The sequence below is a fragment of the Ochotona princeps genome, chromosome 16 (assembly GCF_030435755.1).
Source record: "Ochotona princeps isolate mOchPri1 chromosome 16, mOchPri1.hap1, whole genome shotgun sequence".
Lineage (NCBI taxonomy): Eukaryota > Metazoa > Chordata > Mammalia > Lagomorpha > Ochotonidae > Ochotona > Ochotona princeps.
The window spans coordinates 4,644,921-4,666,616 of record NC_080847.1 but is presented as its reverse complement, the minus strand read 5'-3'; the positions used below and the strand labels follow the sequence as shown (position 1 = coordinate 4,666,616).

Below are 21,696 nucleotides of genomic sequence, written 5' to 3'. Positions count from 1 at the left end.
CCACCAGAGTACCAGGCCCCCACCTCTACCCGCTAAGGCCTCATTACCTGGACCATCCAGATGTCCCAGTAGCGGAGGCACAGCCTCCTCCTCCTCCTCTCTCTTCAGGACCAGTGCAAAGAAAGCAGCGAAGCCCAGCACCTGGAAGAAACACATGCTGGCCCTGGGACTGTGCAGCAGAACTGGGTCACATTTCTGAGTGTGGCGGGTACAGGAGCCCTGGTAGTCAGGTGGTCACTGTCTCTTCTACAGGAGAGTGGCAGTTAGCAGGAGTGAGGGCCAGCGAGCAGAGGGAGTGCCTGAACTCCCTGAGCCTTCTCACCTGCTGGGCACACACTCCTTCCTGCCTTACAGCTCTGCCCCTCCCCACACCTGCTGTCCCACCAGACTAAGTAAAACACGCCATGTCCTCCTCCCTGTGCCTACTGCACATGCTTGCAGCAGGCATCTACGGTCAGGTTGTGAACAAAAGGGCTGGAGCCGTAAGTCTGTTCCTGGCAGTCCCTGAGCCTGGTCTGGAGCAGGTTGGAAGTTCTGTTTTGCTCGTGTGCTAAAGGCTGTTTTTTGGTGAAATGGGGGAACCCCAAAGGAGTAGCCTGGAGGATTTGGAGGTCTTGTCTTAGGAATCAAGATTCACTTTGAATGTCCCCTCCTGCCTGTGATTTCCCGTACAGTGTTCCCTCTTCTGGGGGACCCCCAGGGATTCCCACCCGGTGCCTCCCAGCGGAAGCTCCAGGACTGAGCTCAGCAGGTGTGTGCTATACCCTGTTCTTCATGTGATTTCATGTGCAGCTTTTCATTGCTGCACACATGGCTTGTCAATCACAACTTGAATGTTGTTCACTTTTATCCACATCAGGGATGTTCAAAAGGACTGTGAAAAGTGTGGAGTATGGAAAAGCTATGCATGGATTTTTGTAAAAACTTTTTCCACCATAAAGAAACATCTTTCAAGTCTATCTTTCTAGGAACCTTTTGGAGTGCCTGTACTTGTTTGTGACTTGAACATCTTCGCCTCAGCATTCTCACTTGCAAAATGGAAGGTGAGAACCCACACAGGGGTGAGTGTGACAAGCAAACACGAACACCAGACAGCACGGAGCCTGGCCCAGAGTGAGCATCCAATAGCCAGGGCTGTTTGGGTAATTTCTCTCATTCTCCCTCCTGCCCCAGGTCCTGCGTCCAGGGGGTGCTTCCTGAGTGTTTGTTGAGTGAATAAAGGAAGCCTGAAGCCTGAGGATGGTGAGAGTAAGCATGGGGAGGGGTGCGGCTGTTGAGGTGGAGGGGCTGACCTTCAAGGGCTGTGTGACGAACACGCTCTCCACGAAGGAGACCACCATGGACAGGAGCCAGCGGAGGGAGGTGGCCCTCCCGTAGTGCAGGCCGTAGAGCATGGTGAAGAAGGCTGCCACACCACTGGTGGCTGCCACCAGGAGCCAGCCCACCAGGACGCACCACCAGGGCAGGCCACGTGGGAGCCTGCTGGCCCGCAGGGTGCTGCCAAGGGAAGTGAACACAGAAAAGCTCAAACCCAAGCCCGCCACCTGCATGATCTTGAGCTCTCAGCCGCTCCATTTTCTCTTTGACATTCTCTTTGTCATTCCCAGGGCTGTCTTATTTTCTAACTCACTTAGGTCACACCCACCTGCTGTGCTAACCACACAAACTGGCTCCATTATTCCTTCCAGCAAGCTGGGAAGCCTGGCTCGGCATGGATTTTTAAATTTCTATTATGAAAACGTTTCCTAGTGAGCAGAAGCAACCCCCAGACACTCACCCACCCCCAGACTTCAACAGCCATCATTACCATGTCACATTTATGCCATTTATCCCCACGCTGCTTTTCAGGAGCAGGGGTGAAGGGGTGGGCTGGAATCTTTAAAAATAAATTCCAAATGCATCACGAGTCATTCGGAGTGACTTGAGAATGCATGCCTCAGATGATCACTTTCTTCCTGAGTTTTCTTTCTTGTTCATCATATTTAATACAAGTTCGTGAGAACTCCCCCTGGTTGGAAGGTACACAGCTAGGAGTAAGCCCACATGGAAGCAGTTAGGAATTGTAAGGTACTGTACCAAGGGCTGTCAGCATCTGTGAGCAGGTAGATCTATCCAAACCCCACCTTCAAGGATGTGCAGGAATCTCAAGTCATTTCTGTTCATGGAGGCTCGTGTGGATGCCCTCCCACAGCCCCCAGGCGAGCAGCCTACCTAATGCATGCTGGGGCCTGGAGGCCCCGCTGTCCATCCAGGTGGCCTTTCAGGGTCTGCAGCTGCCTGAGTGCCCGCGCGTGGCTGTGACGCTGAGGGAAGTCCTGGGGCCCAATCAGACTCAGTGCTTGCTCCATGCGCTCCAGCTGAAGGTAGAGACACTGCCCATAGATGCCATCCTTCCAAAGTCCATTTGGGGCCACCCCTGGCTTGGGGTGCTGCCTACTCCCTAGGGGACCAGTGGAAAGTCATTAGCTGGTGGCAAGTGATGACACACCTAAGCTAACCCTGCTTAGCCTCATGCTAAAGATGGCATCTCGGGATTTGAGCTCTCTGTAAGTCATGAGTACTGTCAAACACAGCAGAAGATGGGGTGATGAGATGGCATGTCGCACACTCACGGTCTGGCTTCAAACCCAGCAGCTTTTGTTGCTTTGCCAGTGCCTGCCCACTCTCTCCAGGTGGATCATTTTGAAGTGAACTTCAATGTTTAATTGAGAAGGAGAAAGGAGTAGATTTCTATAGAAGATAAGGATTTTTTTTTGTTTTAAGACACTAACTGACAACATTATCAGGCTTGTTATTTAAAACAAAAAGACTTTCTCATTTATTTGAAAGAGAGAGAGCTATTTATCTTCTGTCTTTTGGTTCACTCCCCAAATGGCCACAGCAGCGACGGATGGTCCATGCTGTGGCCAAGAGCCTGCAGCAGGGAGTTGGACTGGAGGCATAGCAGTCAGAACTCTAACTAGCAATCGAATATGAAATGCTGTGTTGCAGGTAGCACCCATTATTGGTCTTTAAAATGAATAATACTAATTGATGATGAGAGATTAATGAGTAACCTCTTCACAGCATTAAACATCTTATCAGTGGTCGAGTTCCCTTTGGGTACATTCTGGATGTTTTTCTGTATTTGGTTTGTTCAAATTTCAGATTTCTGAAAAAAAAAACTTAAAACATTTTTTATCTTCAATTATAGAGATAATACATGTTTGTTGTAAGAAAACAAATTTAAACATTTCCATCATTCCCTATGCCTTTTTAAAAAAACATTTATTTATTTGAAAGGCAGAGTTTCAGAGAGAGGGAGATTTTCCATCTCCTGATTCACTCCCCAAATGGCCACACTGGCAGGGCTGGGCTGGGCTGAAGCCAGGAGCCTGCAGCTCCATGCTGGTCTCCCATGGGTGTAGGAGCTGGGGGAACTCCATGCTGGTCTCCCATGGGAGTAGGGGCTAGGGGACTTGCACCTTTCTCTACCGTTTTCCAAGTGTATTAGCAAGGAGCTGAATCGGAAGTAGATCAGCCAGAACTCGAATGGATACCTATATGGGATACTGGCATTGCAAGCGGTGTTTAACATGCTGTGCCACAATGCCAGTCCCTCCCTGTATCTTTCTTAGAGAAACTTGGCCTATGGAGGAGGAGGAGGAAGAGCCAGGCCTCAGTCCTTGCACCTGATCTGGGAGGTGGCCATACCCAGGGACACATTCTCCTGACTTCAGGTGTCTGCCCATCTCCTCATGGAGTGTGCAGCTGGGTATATGAGATGGCAAAGTGGAGTCCCTCTGCCCTGTGCTCTCTCCCTGGTCATCAGAGTGAGGAAACACCACTTACACTGCGAGAAGGCTGAGGCTGTGGCATCACTGCCGCTTTTCAGGCCAGGCAAGGAGGCAGGGTAAGCCTGTGGGGCAGCATCACCCCCGCCACCTCCCTCTGACTGGCATCTTCCTCCCTCACCCCGCCCCCCGCAACTTGTGCCTCCCTCCACTAAAGATCTTAGCATCAGCATGCCTTGTGTTGCAAAGCTTTTTGTTCATACTTCTGCAAGAATCTGTTATTGCCAGTCATAACACTACTACTGAATATCTTCTTTGTGTCAGGCAAGTGCTGCAGCATCATGTGTGTGTGTGTGTGTGTGTGTTATGATCTCATCAGTCCTCATAATAAGCCATAGGGCTAGGTGGATCAATGGAGGAGGAAACCAAGTCTCAGAGAGGTTGAGCAACTTGACCTGAAGTCGCACAGCTGTTCCTGGCTCTCGGCCCGTGGCTAGCAGGTGCAGTAGTGAGTGTACAGTGGGGCAGTCCCTTGAATGACCTTTATGGACAGTAAACACCCAGCACCCTGGGGCACATCCTTCAGAGCAGGTGTGGCAGAGTGAGAGACAAGATCCCTGGTCTGCAGGGCATGCCATGAAGATCTCAGTATAGCAGTGAGAAGTTGAGTGTGCATGGTATAGAGAGGGGCTGGTGGTGAGTGGCCCAGGCAGAGGCTAATGAGGGAGACCCCAGCACGGCCTCTTGACCCCCTAACAATACCGACATGTCCTGTTCCCACCTGGCTCTAGAACAGTTCCAAAATATCAAGGACTTACCTTTGACCTGTACAGACCCAAAAGCAAATGGCTTTTCAGCTTCCTCCCCAAACCCCTGGCCTGCCACGTTCTGCGGACATATGAGCTCCTCCATCAGGGCCAGGAGAGTGTTGATGTCCATCAAGCTCGTGGAGTCACAGCTGGAGGCTGTGGGCAGCACCCTCAATGCTTTGAACAGGGAGCAGACCAATTTCCGCAGCTCCTGCAAGGTAACCCCAGCCAGAAACAGCATGAACCACAGGTAATGGGCATTTAGGGGTCAAGAACACGTACCCTGCACTGGGTACACTGCCTTGGAAGCCCAGCTCTGTCCACTGAGACATGATCTGGAACTTCTAAGGGTTTGTTCTATTGCCTCTGAAATCCCTCTTCTAGGATTTGAATGGACTCATTCCAGACTGTGTTCTTTGGAGCATGGATCATAACAGGTGCTCAATAAAAGCTTGTAGCTTTTATGAATGCAGAGGAAAAAGTCTTTTCTATGAGGGAATATAGTCTGCAAGATTAAAGTGAGGGTGGACTATTTTGCATATAACAGGTACTCAAAAAGTGTGCTTGTACATGGATGTATATAAATGTAGGATTAGATTCAGTTCATGCATCTTGGTGACTGACGCTGTTAGGGCCCCAAGCCCCAGGTTGTGCATCCCTGTCTGTTTGGCTGCAGCCACGTCCTCGTGGACAGAGGTAGAGGACATACCTTGGTCACCATTTCAGGTGTCAGGAGGCCCAGGTCCACAGGTTGGGATGCAGAAGTCAGATCTGGGGTCCTGTTGTCCCATCTGCCAGGCTTTGGCTCCTGCGTGACCCGAGGACGGGAGTGCCGGAAGATCTGGACGATCAGCAGGTTGATGGGGAACATGAGAATGGAGCTCTCCAACCCAATCATCACCTCCTGCCACGTGAATTCAACCTTGCCTAGGAAAGGCCAGTAGCAACAGGTCAAGGGGAGAGGCAGCTGCTCAGGGCCCCATCCCCACCACTGCTCCTGGAAGGTAGCTAGGCAGTGAAGGGCAACCTTGGCCCAGCCCCCAAGAGCTCATCTCTGAACCCTCCAATATGCTGTATGATAAGAGTATCTGTTTATCTGGGGCCATGGGTCCCACACATGATCTCTGCTGACCTGCGTGCCTTGTGATGGTGCAGGGTGTGAGTGTGACCTCTTCAGTGGCTGGAGCTGAAGACCAGCCAGGTGTGTAGTCAGCCATGCCTACCCTGGAAGCCAAGGCCTGGGCAGGCTTCCCTGGCTGGCAGTGCTTAGCATTCACTGCCTCCACCCAGTTGGCAGGAACAGTTAGCACTGTTGCTGGCTGATCTGGGAGACAAGAGCAGGAAGCTCCATGCCTGGTCCCAGTTGGTCCTGCCCCATGAACCTCCTCCTTTGGCTGATTTCCACCTGCATCCTTGGGCAGCGATAATCCAGGGCTGTGAGTACCATGACGGTCTTAGTTCTATGAGTTCTTCTAGTGGGTCATCCACAAGGGTGGTCTTGGGACTCTGGAATTACAGCAGTGCCGCCAGGCAGCAGTCCCGACCCGGAGAATTACCCAAGTCCATCTTCTGCTCTGCTGGGTCCTTGGGGATGCCCCAGAACATGATGCTGGTGAGCATGGTGCACAGGAGCAGGGAGAAGCAGCAGGACACTCGCTGCACGCGGGTGAAGTGGCTCCGGGCCGAGCAGCTGAAGATGGAGTACCAGAGGTGTCCCTCGTGGAAGCCCGCAGAGGTCTTCATGAAAAACAGGTGGCTGTGGGCGAGCAGGTGGAGGGGGACAGGCATTGAGGGATACGGGACTGGGGAGAGCCTGGATTCTTCAGGAATGGCTTGGGAGGGAGGAGGAGAGAGAACTTGCTCCTCAGGATTCATATGTATTTTTAATGTTGCAGAAGAAGCACTGTATCATGGCACCTGTGCAGATAGTGACCCTGGGGAGAGCTGGGTTGTGACACTAGATCGCCTTTTTCCTAGCACTGAAACCTCAGGCGAGTGATTTTATTCTTTACACCTTGATTTACTTATCTGTAAAATGGGGCTATCCCATTGGATTGTTGAGATGATTTAAGATGGTAGTGTTTGTAAAGCATCTGAGGGTGGGAACTGGCAATAGGTGTTAATAGTCAATAGTTGTTAACATGACGTCATTATTGATGTGAGAGGCAGAGAGAGAAGATATAAGAAAGCCTAAGTGAGCGGCTGTCTGCTGATTCATGCTGCTGATGCCCGTTATAGCCAGGCCGGGCCAGAACTGGCAGCGATGACCACAGTCCAGCTGGTTCAAGCTTCTGGTGCCCATCATAGCCAGGCTGGGCCACAGCTGGCAGTGATGACCACAGGCCAGCTTTTTCACAATGGGTGGCAGGAGCCCAGTCATTTGGGCCATTCCTGGTGCCTCCCAGGATCTGTATCAGCATGATGCTGGAGACAGGAGCCAAAGCTGGGAATCAGACCTTGGCACTCCAGTGTGGGATAGCGGCCTCTTAAGTGCAAGGCAAAACACCACTCTTTCCTGGCGACAACTTTAGTGATTACTTAGTCGTAGATTTTAATATGCTAATATAATGTAATATTAATGTCATTTTAATAAGAGCCCTGATTTTCCAGAGAGCTTGCATAGCTAAGGTTCCCAGCTGGCCCTGGTTCTGGTAAAGGTCAAAGAGGGAGCAGTTGTCAGTAACCGTGACGTTCCACATTGCCCTTCTCATACCCTATGCTCTGCTGGGCACCAGGGATGCCAGGGGAGGACCGCAGGAAGCTCCCTGCCTGACAATATTTGATGTTGACACTGAGCCATGTCCCCTGCCGAGAGCATTATAGACATCATTTCGTGGAGTTTGCTCTAGTGCCATGGAGGTGCAGGGGGCACTAAATAATTCATTTTCAGCTGAGCCTGTGACAGTCCAAGCAAGTCAATGCCAGGTGCTAGGGATAATGTTAGGCCTTTTGTAGGGTCCGTGTCTCTCTGATCCAGATTTTAACCTTCGTGGAAGCCTAGTTGGATCGCTGGGAGGATGGACCTCCTGAATAAATGGGCTGGAAACAGGCCTGATGCCCATCAGGAGGAGGATGGTTGGACTCATTGTGGGCGGTCCATTCTATGCAGTATTACAAAGCCAGCAAGGAACGACTGGACCCATGCTCCCAAAAGATACGTGTGGTAGAGGCAGGACAGGCATTGTGGTGTGGTGGTTAGGTTGCTACTTGTGATGTCTATACCCCAAATCAGACTGCCTGGCTTCAAGCTGCACATCTGCTCCCAGTCCAGCGTCCTGCTAGCACACATTCCAGGAGACAGCAGGTAATGGCTCAAGTGTGGGTCCCTGTCACCTGTGTGGGAGACCCAGATGGAGTTCTAGGTTCCTGGTTTCGGAGTGGCCCAGCCTGGGCTGTTGTTGTATGCAAGTGGGGGAGAAGCAACAGATGGAAGTAATCTCTCACTCTGCCTCTCAGAAAAAATCAAAATGCAAAAAAATCAACCCATGAGTTGAGTAGTAGCTTTCCATTTAAAAAGATACAAGCCTCTGTAGTGTTGAGAGGGTAAGTATGCATGTGTGTGAATGTGGGCCTGTGATTGTGCCTGCATGTGCACACCGTGCCTGCTCATACATGTTTGCAGGGCAGTGTAGAAGGAAATCATTCAACAGGCAAGGGTGGGCAAGGGAGCGAAGGGCAGGGAAGTGTGTCCACTGGAGAACCCTTGAAGCTAAAACAACATGGAAAGGAGACCCAAGGCCAGAGGTCAAACCTCCTCTAAGTCAATCTGCTCACCAATAAACAAGCAAAAGGCTCTTCTGCAACATCTGCAAAGAAATGGAGTGACCTCCCAGCATCCTCACTCCCCAGAAGACAATTCTGGCCTTAAAATTCATGTCCCAGCAGCCTAGGCCCTCAGTCCTAACAGGACAAAGTGATTGGTCAGGGCTGTCCAGGCCTGCTGGCTAGACTCAGGATTGTCATAGCACAGAGAATAAAGTCAAAAACATTTGATTGGGGCAAGAGGTGGCCTAGCTGCTGTCTGTGACACCTGCAACCCAAATGGACACCATATGGGGGACCTAGAAGAAGCTCCTGGCTCTTGACTGTGACTTGGCTTAGTCCTGGCCACTGTGGCCATTTGGGGAGTGAAAATCCCTCTCTCTGCCTCTCCTTCTTTGTAACTGCCTTTCAAATAAAGAGATAAATTCTTTTAAAAAGAGAGAGAGAGACAGAGAGAGAGAGACAGAGAGAGAACATACACATACTTTTGAAAAAGAATTTGCTTAAAAAGGGGAAAAAGGGAAAAAAAGCACCTGAATTGTTTCCTGTCCTGCTCTGTGGCCACTGGAAACACCTTGTCGAGGACACAGTCTGCAACATCGACTGACAGCCACGAGTTGCAGAGAAAATGCCACTTGCGGTCCACCGCCGGCTCGTAGACCAGCACGCGGCTTACGTACCTGGGGAAGGGACCATGCTCCTGAAGCCGAGGGAGAGGAGAGTCTTGCACACAGAGGAGTGACATCTTTGCAAACCTGAACCCCAAGAACAACTGCTCCCCGGAAAGAGACTTCCAGGAGTATTTTTTTTTTCATTGTTCTCAGGACCCTGGTCAAGGTTGGTCTCCTACAGAGGAGTTTAGCTCGTTGGAAAGCCAGCTCTGGGCCGATGTTTTGAAGCAACAGCTGGCATGATGCTCATGGGATGCCAGCCTCGCAGGCTGGGATGACAGACTCATCACTGCATGGCCAATGACAACACTCATGGTATTGACAGCTGCTTGGCACTGAGCATTTACCATGCCAGGCATTTACCGGGCTGTCAAGCGGGAATGCTCTTAATGAGCATGGTCGCATTTCCAAGAGGGCAGCCTGGTCAAGGTCACATGCCCTCCTAGGTGACCGACGTGATCAAGACCCAGATAGCTTGGGCCAAGCCAGGACAATCCCAGAGCTCCCCTAGGGCCAGCACTTGGGGTGGTGTCCTGGCTCAGTATCTACTTCTGCTTCCCTCTCTGCCTACGTTTGCAGGGGCTGACCCTGCCACATCACAGTCAACCCTTGTATGCTTCCTGCCATCCCACTAAGCTTCCTGGGCACAGTCTGTATCTGCAGCACTTACAGTACTAAAGTCCAATTCCTAGTGAATTGAAGATGCACAAAAATGCTGTGAGTTTTCTAAGGCTGCCAGCTGCTCATGAGTGACCAGTCTGGACATCACTCATTTGGCCACTAGTTTAGGACTCGGACACAATGCAGAGAGGTCCTGGCTCTGAACTGGCCAGCTGCATGACCCTTGGCAAGTCAGAGACCAATGCTCCAAAGGATCAGATGTGGGGCTGGCCCTGGATCCATGGTTATGACCACCAGTCCTCCAAGCTACTGGCCCAGTCTGTATAGACCTTGAACCTGGGGGGCCTCTCTGATGCTTGGTTAGCTCATCTGAGAAATGGAGATCCAGCCCATGCACCTTGCAGAGGCCGTGAGGACCTGGAATTAGAGCATTGCAGTGTCCAGGCTTGGGCCTGGCCCTCGACTCACCAGGATGGCCGGTCACCGGAGTTGTCATGCCACAGCCGGAGGCTCCGCAGCTCCCCCAGGGGGAACAGGGTGGAGAGCAGGAAGACATCCACTCCTCCTCGCTGGAAAACCGGGCTGCTGCGGTCTGACAGGTGGTGGGGTTCACTCTCGCCATCTGACCCATACAGAGTGATGGTCACCTGCAGTCCAGACATCACGAGTGGCCAGCTGAATCTGCCAACCTTACTTCACCAAAAGGGGCCAGAAACATCGTGGCCCTTTTGTCCCCTCCCATCCTGGATGTGCTGCGTTATTTTTTCCTGTCATGTACATTCCCCACTAACGATCCATTCTGCCTTGTGGCAATCCTTGGCACTGTGAAATGAATAATAAACACTCATCACCTTTGAAAAATGCTAGGGATGGGCCCGGCACAATAGCCTTGCATTGCATGTGCCAGGATGCCATCTAGGTGCTGGTTTGTGTCCCGGCCGCTCCACTTCCCATTCAGCAATGGAGGACGGCCCAAAGCCTTGGGACCCTGCACCCATGTGGGAGAATTGGAGGAAGTTCTTGGCTCCTGGTGTCAGATTGGTTCAACTCTCAGCTCTGGCCATTGTGGCCATTTGGGAAGTGAATCAGTGGGCATATCTTTCTCTCTGTCTCTCTTTCTCTCCGTATTTCTGCCTTTCCAGTAAAAATAAATAAATCTTTAAAAAAAAAAAGAAAAGAAGAAGAATGCTAGAGACTTCCCAAAAGGGCATGGAAAAATGCATACGATGAAAAGTGTGTGTAAGTTTCAGATATTTTTTCACTAAGATAAAACTTATCCTTTAGCTACTTCTTCCTACAAACTTCTTGACACCCCCAGGGCCACCTACCCTTGGTCTTCCAAGGAGAACCAAAGTGAACCTGTTTGAACCATTCCCCCTCTGCCCCTTTAATGCTGGGATAATAGTCATCTTTCGTCTGATGAAAAGGTTCTCACCTCTAGAACACAGAAGGCCAAAGAAAAATAAAAGACCCAGAATCCACTGAAGTGAGCCTACAGCGGCAGAGCTTACAGTGGCAGAGCCAGTGTTGCGCTGATCAACCAGAGCACGCTGCCCAGACGGGTACCTTTGAGGATGTGGCTGCCCCTCGCCGATGTCCCGTGTAGACTGTCACCAGGTAGTGGTACTGGGCAAAGGGATCGTTATCCTCCAGCACCGTGAGCTTCACCTGGACAGAGAGACGACATTAGGAGGGCCCTGCTGGGTGAACTCAGCCATTACACCAGCCACAAACGTGCTGGGCACTAAGGACAATAAAAAGGCGAAAGCAAGATTATGTATGCTACACTACTCATTTCATTGATGTGAACTGTTCTTGACAAAAGCAGGATTTTGGGTTAAAAAACTATAGCTACAAGCACAAGTGCATTCTCCATTGAGTATGACTCCACTGCCCAGTTGGATCTGAACTTGATGTTAAGCCCAAAGTGTTAGGTGATGGAGCTGATAAGCCACGCAAATGCTGTTGATGTATTATATCTCATAACATCCATAACTGGACTGTGCTAATGGGGGATTCTGGAAGGAATGAAATGCTACGATAATGTCAGTGAGCAGAAGTGGGTCAGGGGTCTGGGTGGCTCAGAACCCCTCAATGGAAGGCGTGGGTGCTGGTTGCTGGGGTGCCATTGCCAGGGGTGCAAGGCTACATGCCTGTTGAGAATGGACCCTTGGGGAGGAAGCTGACATCCAGTGACCACTGGTGGAGCTTATGGACCTGACCAGGACCTGAACATCTGAACTTGGGACAGCTGTGGAGCTTCACAGGATCAGTTGGGTGATGATCTGCCTATTCTGTGCCCTCTTCTTCCCCAGGGCCCTCAGTGAACATCCCCTGTGCCCCACACCCTGTGAGGCTGCCTCAGTATTCAGGGTGTCAGTGTAAATCTCAAGGCTCCTGCGTCTTCACCTGTGTTGACATGCTGGGTGAGGGAGGAAGAGGGTGTCAGTCTGTGTACCTATGCAACCTGGCACTTGTGTGTGCATTTCCTTCCCATCTTCCTAGACACTTGCGGAAGACCTACTGTGTGTCCGCCATGGACGTGTCTCAGAAATACAAACATTTTGTCGTGGCAGGCAATTGTCTGATATCATTTCAGACCTGTCTTAGGCTTAGGCGGATTTCAATGTTCGACTGAATTAGCCTGAACTAGCAGCTGGCTTCTCTGCTCCCAACCCTGGCTCTCATCACCACAACCCCTGGCAGGAAACATCCCGTGTTCTTCAGCTCACCTTGTCTTGGTCCTGCACATCCTTCCTCCTGGCCCAGATCACCACCAACACATAGATCACACATAGGCAGCCCACAGTGGTCACCACCACAGGGTTGTCCTCGAAGGTGGCAAAGAGCTCTGCCGTCTGGCTGACGTCCACAGTGTTGGGCAGCACCAGGAATGAGCTTCCAAAGAAGGTGAGGTGGTTGCAGAGGCAGTGCGTCTGGGAGGGCGTGGTCCGAGGCCCCACCTGCAATCCCGGAAGAGGCCAGAGGCATAAATGCTCTGGGGTTTGTCCCAGCTCCCAGAGCCCAGGAGAAGGATTTAGAGTAACTGCTGTGTGGCTGGCTGTACTGGGGTGTGGACCTTGAAGCCAACCCCTTTGACCTTTTTCATTTAAGTAAACATGAATTTTAAAATGCAGAGGATGTTTTGTTTGTAGCCAACATTGTATCTGTCATTCTCAGGGGACATCTCTGTATAGCTGTGAATGGGCTTCGCCTTTCACTAATGCTGACTTTACTCTTTGACCAGCATGTACCATCCAGAGACCTGAGATTGTTTTGGCTGTGTGGGAATGGAGTGTGGTTTTCTCTCTAGGCTGCATGACTGTATTTGCTGGTGTATGATTCCCCACGATCTCCTTGTGTCTGTGGCACTAGCTGCCCCTGCCTTGGACACCTGGGTCTATAATGAGTATCTAGTGCATGAGGTGGGACTAACCATAGATTCTGGTGCTTGACAAAGGCGTGGAAGGAGAAGAGACAGTGGTGCCCCAGAGAGAGATCTGATGTCCTCAAGCCGATGTGTTTGCCTGTAGGATGCTGCCCCAGCTCCTTGGGGGCACAGCTAAGCTGACCTGAGATGGATCTGACTGCCATGAGGCAGAGCCAAGAGTATCTCAGGGCTCACGGGTATAGTGCCAGGCTCTGTAGAAGCAGCCAGCTAGCATCATGCTCATGTTCTGGCTTCAGGTCCCAGCTCCCCCACTTACCAGATGGTGGGCAGGGCGGGGGGAAATTGGGACAAGTTAGTTGAGTTTCCTGAGCCTCTGTAAAATGAGGGCGGGGGGAGGTTTGGAACCAACTACCTTGGAGACCATGGTGAAGGTTTGTTAAGATAGCTCAGATTCAGCATAGAATACTGCTGTACCCAGCACAGAGCAAAAGGGTCATGGTGAGTTCACTGCCCCAGCAATGATGCCCTGGGCTCCCTCGGCCACTAGAGCAGCAGGGCATCCCAGCCACTCAACCACTTGTGTTGAGGATCATGTGCTCCAGCAGCGAACAGAGTACACTGTCTTGGCCCGGAAGAGCTCGTGGTGGGCCCAGGGACAGTCATCATTGAAATGATCTGTGGACAAATGCCGTGGAGGAAGTGTGAATGCCCAGAGGTTTGCAACTGGGAATCTGGGGGGATGTGGGGTATGGTCAGTTTTCCAGGTACAGGGAACAGCATGTGCAAAAGCCCTGCAAGGGACACAGGATGCTGGCCCAGGGACACTAAGAGGGGACCCAGACACAACTGACCAAGCTGCCCTGACTTCTTGATTCCTGTTTTCTCCATACCTGGCACCCAGAGTTGTCCCAAATTTCCTGCACTTCATCCCAGAACACACAGTGGGACAGGAAGGTGGTGACGCCGACGGTGAGATTCCCGCGGGGGGCCAGCTCCAGGTCAGACTCAGGGGCCACGGTCAGGTAGTAGACACCTTCTCCGAAGCGCAGGTCCTCGGGGGCCAGGAGCCACGTGAACAGCTCTTCTGCAGGGGGCAGGCTCTAGGTCAGCTGGAAGTCTTGTTGGGAGGGAGCTAACATCCTGGGAGAAGGGGTCTAGGGTGACTTGGCAGGGGAGCACACCCTGGGGTCTCCCGATGTCCTAGGTGTGCCCAGGAGCACAGAAGTGCCATTAGCTGGTCAGCCTGAGGATTCTGCCCCTCACTGACTGTGTGATCTCAGGCTGTTACTTAACCTCTCTGTTCTCACATCTCAACAGTTGCTATCACTGTGGGCTATCATGAGCAGATGTTAACCTCATGTTGGCAAATACTCATGCTAACCATGCCCACACAAAGAAGTGGCTGCATGTGGCAGGTGGGTTTTCTCCTTGATTTTTCCCCCTGTGGTGTCTAATTCTTATTTCTAAAGTGGGTCACACACCCCAGGAAGCAGCTCAGGAGAGAGCCCTTGGCCAGAGCTACCTGGAGCAGCCGCCGGCGGGAGGCGGATTTGGATGTCGTAGTTTGTGGAGTTGGGGTGGAAGCCAGAGCCTAGGCTGAGTATGAGTGGGATGCTGGGACGCCAGTGCAGCTGGATGCCCAAGGCCGCCTGCCCTGAGGTCACGTTCACTCGCAGAGCTCCTGGACCAGTCAGGCTCAACTCAGTCAGCTCATGGTGTCCTTGGGGAGGCTGGGGCAGCAGGATCTGTCATCAGAATGGTCAAGTTAGGGGAGGTGTGCAGGAGCAGGTGCCCCCAGGGAGTGTCGCCTGTTGCCTAGAGCTGTGCAAGGTATGTGCTGGGTGCTGAGTGTTCCTGCACTGCTTTCCTGGAGTGGATGACCTCTCCCTGGGTGGCTATGGCAGCCAGGAGGCCAGGGCGGGTCGCAGCGCTCACACCAGCTGTGATGGTTTCTTCTGGAGGCCCCCCGGGAGAACCTACCTCCTCGCCTTTTCCTGTTTGGAGGCAGCCCGAATCCTTTGTGTCGTGCACAGCCCTTTCCTCACAGTATTCTCACTTGTTCCTACCATCACATCATCTTTGCTTCTTTTGGGGTCACCCTAGGCCCCTACTTTTTTTGAGGAGTTATTTATTTATGGAAGAAGTTATTAATCTGTGGAAGAAGAGAGATCTTCCACCTGCCGGTTCACTCCCCAAATGACCTCAGCGGCGAGGGCTGGAGCTGGGAGGGAGCTTCCTCCTGGTCTCCTGCATATCCAGCTCCCCATTAATGTACCTGGGAAGGCATCAGGTGACAAGCATTTGGCTCCCTGCCACCCACATGGGAGACCAGGCTAGAGCTGCAGGCTCCTGGCTTTGGCCTGATCCAGCCCAAGCTGTTGTGGCCATGTGGGGAGTAAGCCAAGAGATGAACATGCCTCTCTCTCTCTCTCTCTCTCTCTCTCTCTCTCTCTCTCTCTCTCTCTCTCTCTCTTTCTCTCACTCTCTCACTCTCTCATATATATATATATATATATATATATATATATATATAATTTAACTGGATATTTTGGAGGCTACATCATGGGTTGGTTTATACAAGGAAGATGATTAAAAGTTCAGGCAACAGATTTGTAGACCCAGGAAAGCTTCTCAATCAGGCACCCAGGGATTGGAGAAAGAATCTACATTTATGGTTCTAAGTCATATGCCATGTGTAAAGCAAGCTAAGGATATTTCAAGCGACTTTTCTCTACTTTTTTAATGACTTATCAACTGTTGGGCCAAGTGGGAAAAGAAGTCAGAAGCGCCAACCCCCCGGCCCCTAGTTCTGACAACACCAGTTACTACCTCAATGTGTTCCGGCAGGTTCTTCACGGGGATAAGCTGTCCACCAGGATGGGTAAGACGGAGGCCAGCGACGGTCCCAGTGACATCAAAGCGGCCCCTGGCTGGGAAAGGGCTCGTGGGGAAGCTTGCCATCTGTGACAAGAGCAGGGAGTGTCGGCCTGGATCCCTAGGAGCTGGGGGTGGACTGGTGCCTGGGTGAATGACAGGTCCTAAGAGGAGGCTGGCAAGGGACCACAGGGACCAGTTCTCAGCAGGTGCTGGCTTTCCTGGCACCTTTCTGCCCTTCAGGCCTCAGACGGCAAGCCCTGGAAAGCCCGAGACAACCTTGCTTCAGCTAAGCACCTACAGGGAAATGAAATGAAGCAAGTGCCTGCCCAGTGAGCTGTGCTTGGCTCACAGGTTCCACGTTGGTGGCTTCAAACAGCTGATGGAGAACATGACAGAAGTACCTCTGTACTGAAGGTGGGTGCACTTCTTTTCTTTTTCTTCTCATTGTTCCATAAAGACAAGCGTGTAGCTAGTATCTGCACGTCCTGCACACTGCATCAGGCATCGTGAGGATGTGGATGGGCCGTAGTGTTCACAGGAGGGTGTGTGTGGTTCTGTGTAACCACTGAAAACCTGTGGGCTGTGAGGAGGCCTGGACCCATCCCCCTCCAAGCACACGGAGGACAGGCTGTAATCTCTAAGAGGAGGATGGATTCGGACACGGGGAGTTCCACTCACCACAGCTCTGGCCGAGTCAGTGAACCTGACTTGTAAAATGGACCCACTAAAACTATGTGATCGGCAGGGTGTGTGATCAACAGAAATGAGCAGATATACAAGAAGACAGTTTTGCAAACTGTCTAGGGCTGTCCCCACTGCTGTTACCCTGATGTCCACAGGCTCGCGGCTGTCCTCTGATGAACCAAGGGAGGCGGCAGGCAGAGTGAAGGTCGCTGATCCAGCAGCAGCGATGCACACAGAACATCCTCGCCAAGTCTGTGGCTGTATTCTGACCGTAGGGTGGGAACAAGAGAAGGAAGTTGGATTTGAAGAAAGAGGCCCCATACCATGTATTCAGGGAGTCCTGGCGCTGCCCTCAGGGTGGGCAGCTGTCCTGCAAAGTCCCTGAAAGACCAGAGCCACAACTCCTTTAGCAGAAGCAGCTCTGACAGCGTCAGGTGCTCGCTGTGGGCTCCAGTGTGTCTTGAGTCCTCAAATACATGGAGCAATGGACTGGTCAGACACACCTCTGGCACAGCTAGCAGGGGGCAGGTTCCACTCATTCAGCTGGGCATCACACGCTCTGACCCTGGACTTGGTATTCAGCTGGGCTCTGCCTTTCGCAGGGTCATGGGGTATGGATGAGCGAGCCTGGGGGATGAGCGTTCTTGGGTTACCTGTTTGTGTATATGGAGATGGAGGGGGTTTGCAGCATGGCAGGAGGGCCCCCAGGCAGCATCCCAAGCAGGAGGGCAGTCTGCACTTGTTCCACAACTCGGAGCAACTGGGCCACTGGGGCAGCCTAGAGAGGGAGGCAAGAGACCTCCCTGAGGACATGGTCATCAGGCCAGTGTGGGGCCTTCAGAGAAGACCAGGGAGGCAAGAGAGGGGAGGACAGCCCTGGAGGGAGTGGAAAGAGCTCACACTGCATGTGTGTGCATGTGAGTGACTGAGTGTGTGTAAGAACGTAAGTGTGCATGTGTGACTTCTCAACTCATGGCTGACCTTGGATGAGGCAGGAAGTACCCACTGGCAAATCAGGAACTGAGGCTTAGGGAAACCACAAGGCCTGCCCATGTCACAGGCTTGCGAGTGACAGAGGCAGGGTTGGAACTCAGGCTTCCTTGTCTCAGAGCATGAGCTGTCTGCTCTACCACACTGCCTCCTGGTCTCTGCTCTCAGCAACAGTCTAACCCCCATGCCTCAGTTTCCCCACCGACAAGATGAGGGAAAGAGCCACCTGGGAACCCAGGTGGGAACTAGGAACGTGGGGCCGGGGTGGAGTGTGCCTCTGGAACACCCACCTGGCTACCGCTGAACCCTGAAGGCTCTTCAGAGCTGTTGCTCAGAGAAGCTTCCAGCACGTTGCCCGCTGCTTGCAACAGGTTCTGGCTGGCTGACTGGCGCCTCTGGTCCTCGGGGTGGGTCTTGGCACTCATCATCAACAGGGCCTCACTGGCCTGCTGCAGGGCCCAGCTGGCCACCCGCTGGGTTCAGCCAAAGGAGAACATTGTGATCCCCTGCCCGGCACAGAGCATCCCCTGTGCCAGTCGAGGAACAATGGCCACAGGGCAGGAACACCTGCCATGGAAGAACTGAGCCAAAGCCATCGCACAGGCTGCCTGTGTCCCTGGCTTGACCTCAGACCCTCCCTCATTACAAGGCTCCATTTGCCTCCCAGGAAGCAAGCTGGCATCTCTGAATCCGTTCCAGAGTGCTTTGCACAGTGTCCTGCATCTAGTGGGCATTTGATAGCACTTGCTGACTGGAGGGATGGGCAGGCAGATGGGTGGGTGAGTGCATGACTGGATGAATGGATGGATGGGTGGGTAGGTGGATAGTGGGTGAGTGAATGGACCCTAGAGGGGTGGGTGGGAGGAGGACGGATGAAGGATGCTACACTTTGAACATGCTTTAGCTCCCCAACTCCTATAGATGTTTAAACTCCAGTGTCTTACGTTAATGGTACTGGGAGCATGGAAATGCACTTAAACTATGACATAAGAAAGTATAATTCCAGGGAAGTGATTAGACCAGATTAGGGTGCTAGGGTGGAGCCCTATGACCAACTCAGGTTGGCTTCACCAGGAGGTACCACAGAGAGGACTGTGCTTCCTGTGTCATCTCCCTGATCCTTCCCCACCCACGCTCTGCCACCCTCCACCTAGGACTATGAATCTCCAAAATCATGAGTGGAAATAGATATTTTCTTCCTTCCTAAGTAGTTTCTCTCTAGTAGTTGTTAGAGTAATGAAAAGTTAACTAATACAAATGGATGCAGAGTTCAATGGGTGGGTGAATGGACTCAGCACTTACTCTGGTTTTGTAAGTATGTGTATATTTGTGACATTATCTGTCTAACATGTACTGCCTCAGTTGTTTAAAAGTGCCCAGAAGACAAAAACGGTCTATGCAGTTGGCTGCTGACTTTGCAATGAGCTGCGTAGCCACTGGCACATACAACACATGCAGGAAACATGTGTTGAGTGAATGAATAAAAACAGGATCAAACAGAAGGACTGAGGTAAGGGTGTGTGCAGGTACATGCATATATGCCTGCAAATGAAACAGGTGAGCGAGTGGGCATGCAAGTGAGAGGTGTCACCAACAGCATATGGCCCTCAGCTACAGATGGGAGGATTCTAGGGCCAGACTGGGGGTGGGTTCAAAGAGAGGGAGTAGTTCTCCCCTCCTGTCATTATGGCTTAAAAAACAAACGAACAAAACAAAAATGCATTGCCATAATCTTGGGAACATGAAATGCTAGAGTTCTCCAAGAAGCAGCTCTTAACGTTAAGAATGTGATCTCAACTTGTTTATTTGCAGGTGAGAACAGGAAAGGTTGGAAAAGAGCGGAAAAGCGAATAAGGGAAGGGTAAGAAGCCAACATAGCGACAAAAATTAAACCCTCGTCTAGGGCTCAGTCCTGCGTGGGAGCTAGCCATGCGTACTCCAGCTCCATTTGTCCCTGACATCAAATCAAGCCCCTGCTGTGTGGGCAGGTAGAACAGCCCTCAGTGGGTTCAGGGAAGACTCTCAGAGAAACAAAGGCAGGAAGTGGCCACTGAACATCAGGCTGGCATCAGCTCAGGACGGCTGGGGGGAGGGGCAGGGGAGAGGACATGCATGGGCAGGTCTGGACACACTGGACTACCCAAGGATTAATTAGACATAGTTCCTCTCTGGAGTTGCTTGCCAGGGATTGGGGGAGATAGGAGTGTGGGCACAGAGGTTGTTATATTCAGCAAGAGCCATGGGACCCCACCCATTCAGGATCCTTGGAAATAAGATGGTACAGGAATGTGACTATGGGACCGCTGGGGTGTTACCCACCCATTGAGAACTGCTCAGCATGTGGGAATCATTCACCTGGGCGGCAGATGTGAGCTCCTCGCTGCGGTGGGTCACCTCTCTCAGTGCCTCAGCCAGGCCCTGCACCCTCTGCATGTCTTCCAGGCTGGCCATGACTGTGGACAGTGACTTTAGCACATGCTCTCTGACCTTGGCAGAGGGGGAGAGAGGGAGGGAAAGGAAATGTCATTCTAGTGGTTCCACGAAGTCGTTGTAGAAAGATTGGGGTCAGAAGAGTGCCTGGGTTCTTCTGGGATTCTCCAATGCCCTGTAGATACCCATTTGCTTCAGTAGGATATATAGCAGGCACGCTCATGGCCTGTCCTTAAATCTCCCAAAACTGTGATAATGTTACCTTGCGTGGAAAAATCACTTTGGAGATTTGGTTGTGTTAAGGATCTGGGTGGGGAGCGGGGGGATAGACTACCCTGGATTAAGCAGCGAGGCCCATGTAACCTCTATATAATCACAAGGACCTTTGTAAAAGTGAGGTAGGAGGGTCAGACCAGAGGTTGATACGTGAGGATACAGGTAGAGACGGGAGAGATGGAGGAAGGCTGGGAAGAGAGGATGAAGTGAGGGACCATGAACCAAAGAGTACAGGTGGCCCCTAGGAGCTAGAGAAGCAGGGAATGCATCCCTCCCACCCCTGGAGCTTTCAGCAAGTCACAGCTCTGCCCAGGCAACCTTGACCTAGGCCATGTCCTTTTTCTCCTCTGGGCTTCAGTTTCATCATCTTTGATAGGAAGAGGTCAGGGGTTGATGTTTTGGCACAGTGAGCCAAGCTGCCATCTTCAATGTAGACATCTCATATTGGAGTGTGGGCTCAACCCTCACTGTTCCACTTGTGATCCAGCTACCTGCTAATGTGCCTGGGAAAGCAGCAGGAGATGACTCAAGTGCTTGGCTCCCTGCAACCCACATGGGAGACCTGGATGGAGTTCCAGGCTCTTGGCTTCAGTCTGGGTCAGCCCTGGCCATTGTGACCTTTGTGGAGTGAACCAGCCAAAAGGTAATCTTTCTCTCTCTCATGCTCCCCTTCAAATCAATCAATGTTTTTTAACTAGGAAGAGGTTACACTGACATTGTCTAAACTCCTTCTGGTCTCAGAAGCCTGTGACTCTGTGAGGGTAAGCAAAGGAAGCAGGTCACTGGGAGTGACCACAAGGGATGATGATATTGAGCACATGGGAAACACTGAAGGCTTTTCTGCCAGCTCTCACTCTGACCCCACACAGACTCCGGGGTCACAGGGGAGGAGCATGAAGTGAGCGCGCGCAGTACCTTCTGTCTGGCATCCTGTCTCAGCAGCTGCCCAGCACCCTGGCCCTCTTGGTTCAGTGCAGAAGACACGGACCTGGCCAGCTGCAGAAGCTGCTCAGGGCTGCCCTCATCTTGGAGGGTGGTGGTGAGTCTCTCCAACATGGCAGCTGGGAAAGCCATGTCTTCAATGGGTGTGTCTTGGATATGCACCTGTTGGGGAAGCCAGAAATGTGCTCAGAGGTCATTGAGAACCTGGCGCCTGAACTCACAGATCTTCTTGAGGGGAACCAGAAGGGCCTAGAAGCTCACAATGTTTTTCCAGGATGTCCTGGGCCTAGGGTAAAGCTGGACATTTCTGCGCGGCTCATGTCACCAAAACCAGGCTGTGGGCATTCTGTGGCCTCCCCTTTCACTGTGCTTCCTTCACTCTCCATGCCTCCCGCTTCTGCTTGGCTTCTGCCCCTTGACAGGTGTGTGAGGTTCTGTCTAGGTTCTGCCTGATGTTATTCTTGGCTCAC

The 21,696-nt window shown here is 51.9% G+C and overlaps 2 protein-coding genes across 2 annotated transcripts in view; both read right to left on the bottom strand.

Moving 5' to 3' along the window:
* Positions 1 to 21,696, bottom strand: part of CMC2 (C-X9-C motif containing 2) — a 331,627-nt gene that overhangs the window by 105,943 nt on the left and 203,988 nt on the right. The window lies entirely within an intron of this gene.
* LOC101525663 (polycystin-1-like protein 2) overlaps positions 1 to 21,696 on the bottom strand; it is a 63,492-nt gene that overhangs the window by 16,631 nt on the left and 25,165 nt on the right. The window contains 18 exon segments of the mRNA XM_058674178.1: positions 48 to 141; positions 1,293 to 1,497; positions 2,212 to 2,440; positions 4,592 to 4,793; positions 5,292 to 5,509; positions 6,139 to 6,338; positions 8,878 to 9,024; positions 10,105 to 10,283; positions 11,203 to 11,304; positions 12,369 to 12,599; positions 13,918 to 14,111; positions 14,550 to 14,772; positions 15,857 to 15,988; positions 16,730 to 16,853; positions 17,242 to 17,366; positions 17,869 to 18,051; positions 19,934 to 20,065; positions 21,200 to 21,388. Coding sequence (XP_058530161.1) covers positions 48 to 141; positions 1,293 to 1,497; positions 2,212 to 2,440; positions 4,592 to 4,793; positions 5,292 to 5,509; positions 6,139 to 6,338; positions 8,878 to 9,024; positions 10,105 to 10,283; positions 11,203 to 11,304; positions 12,369 to 12,599; positions 13,918 to 14,111; positions 14,550 to 14,772; positions 15,857 to 15,988; positions 16,730 to 16,853; positions 17,242 to 17,366; positions 17,869 to 18,051; positions 19,934 to 20,065; positions 21,200 to 21,388 — 3,109 coding nt within the window.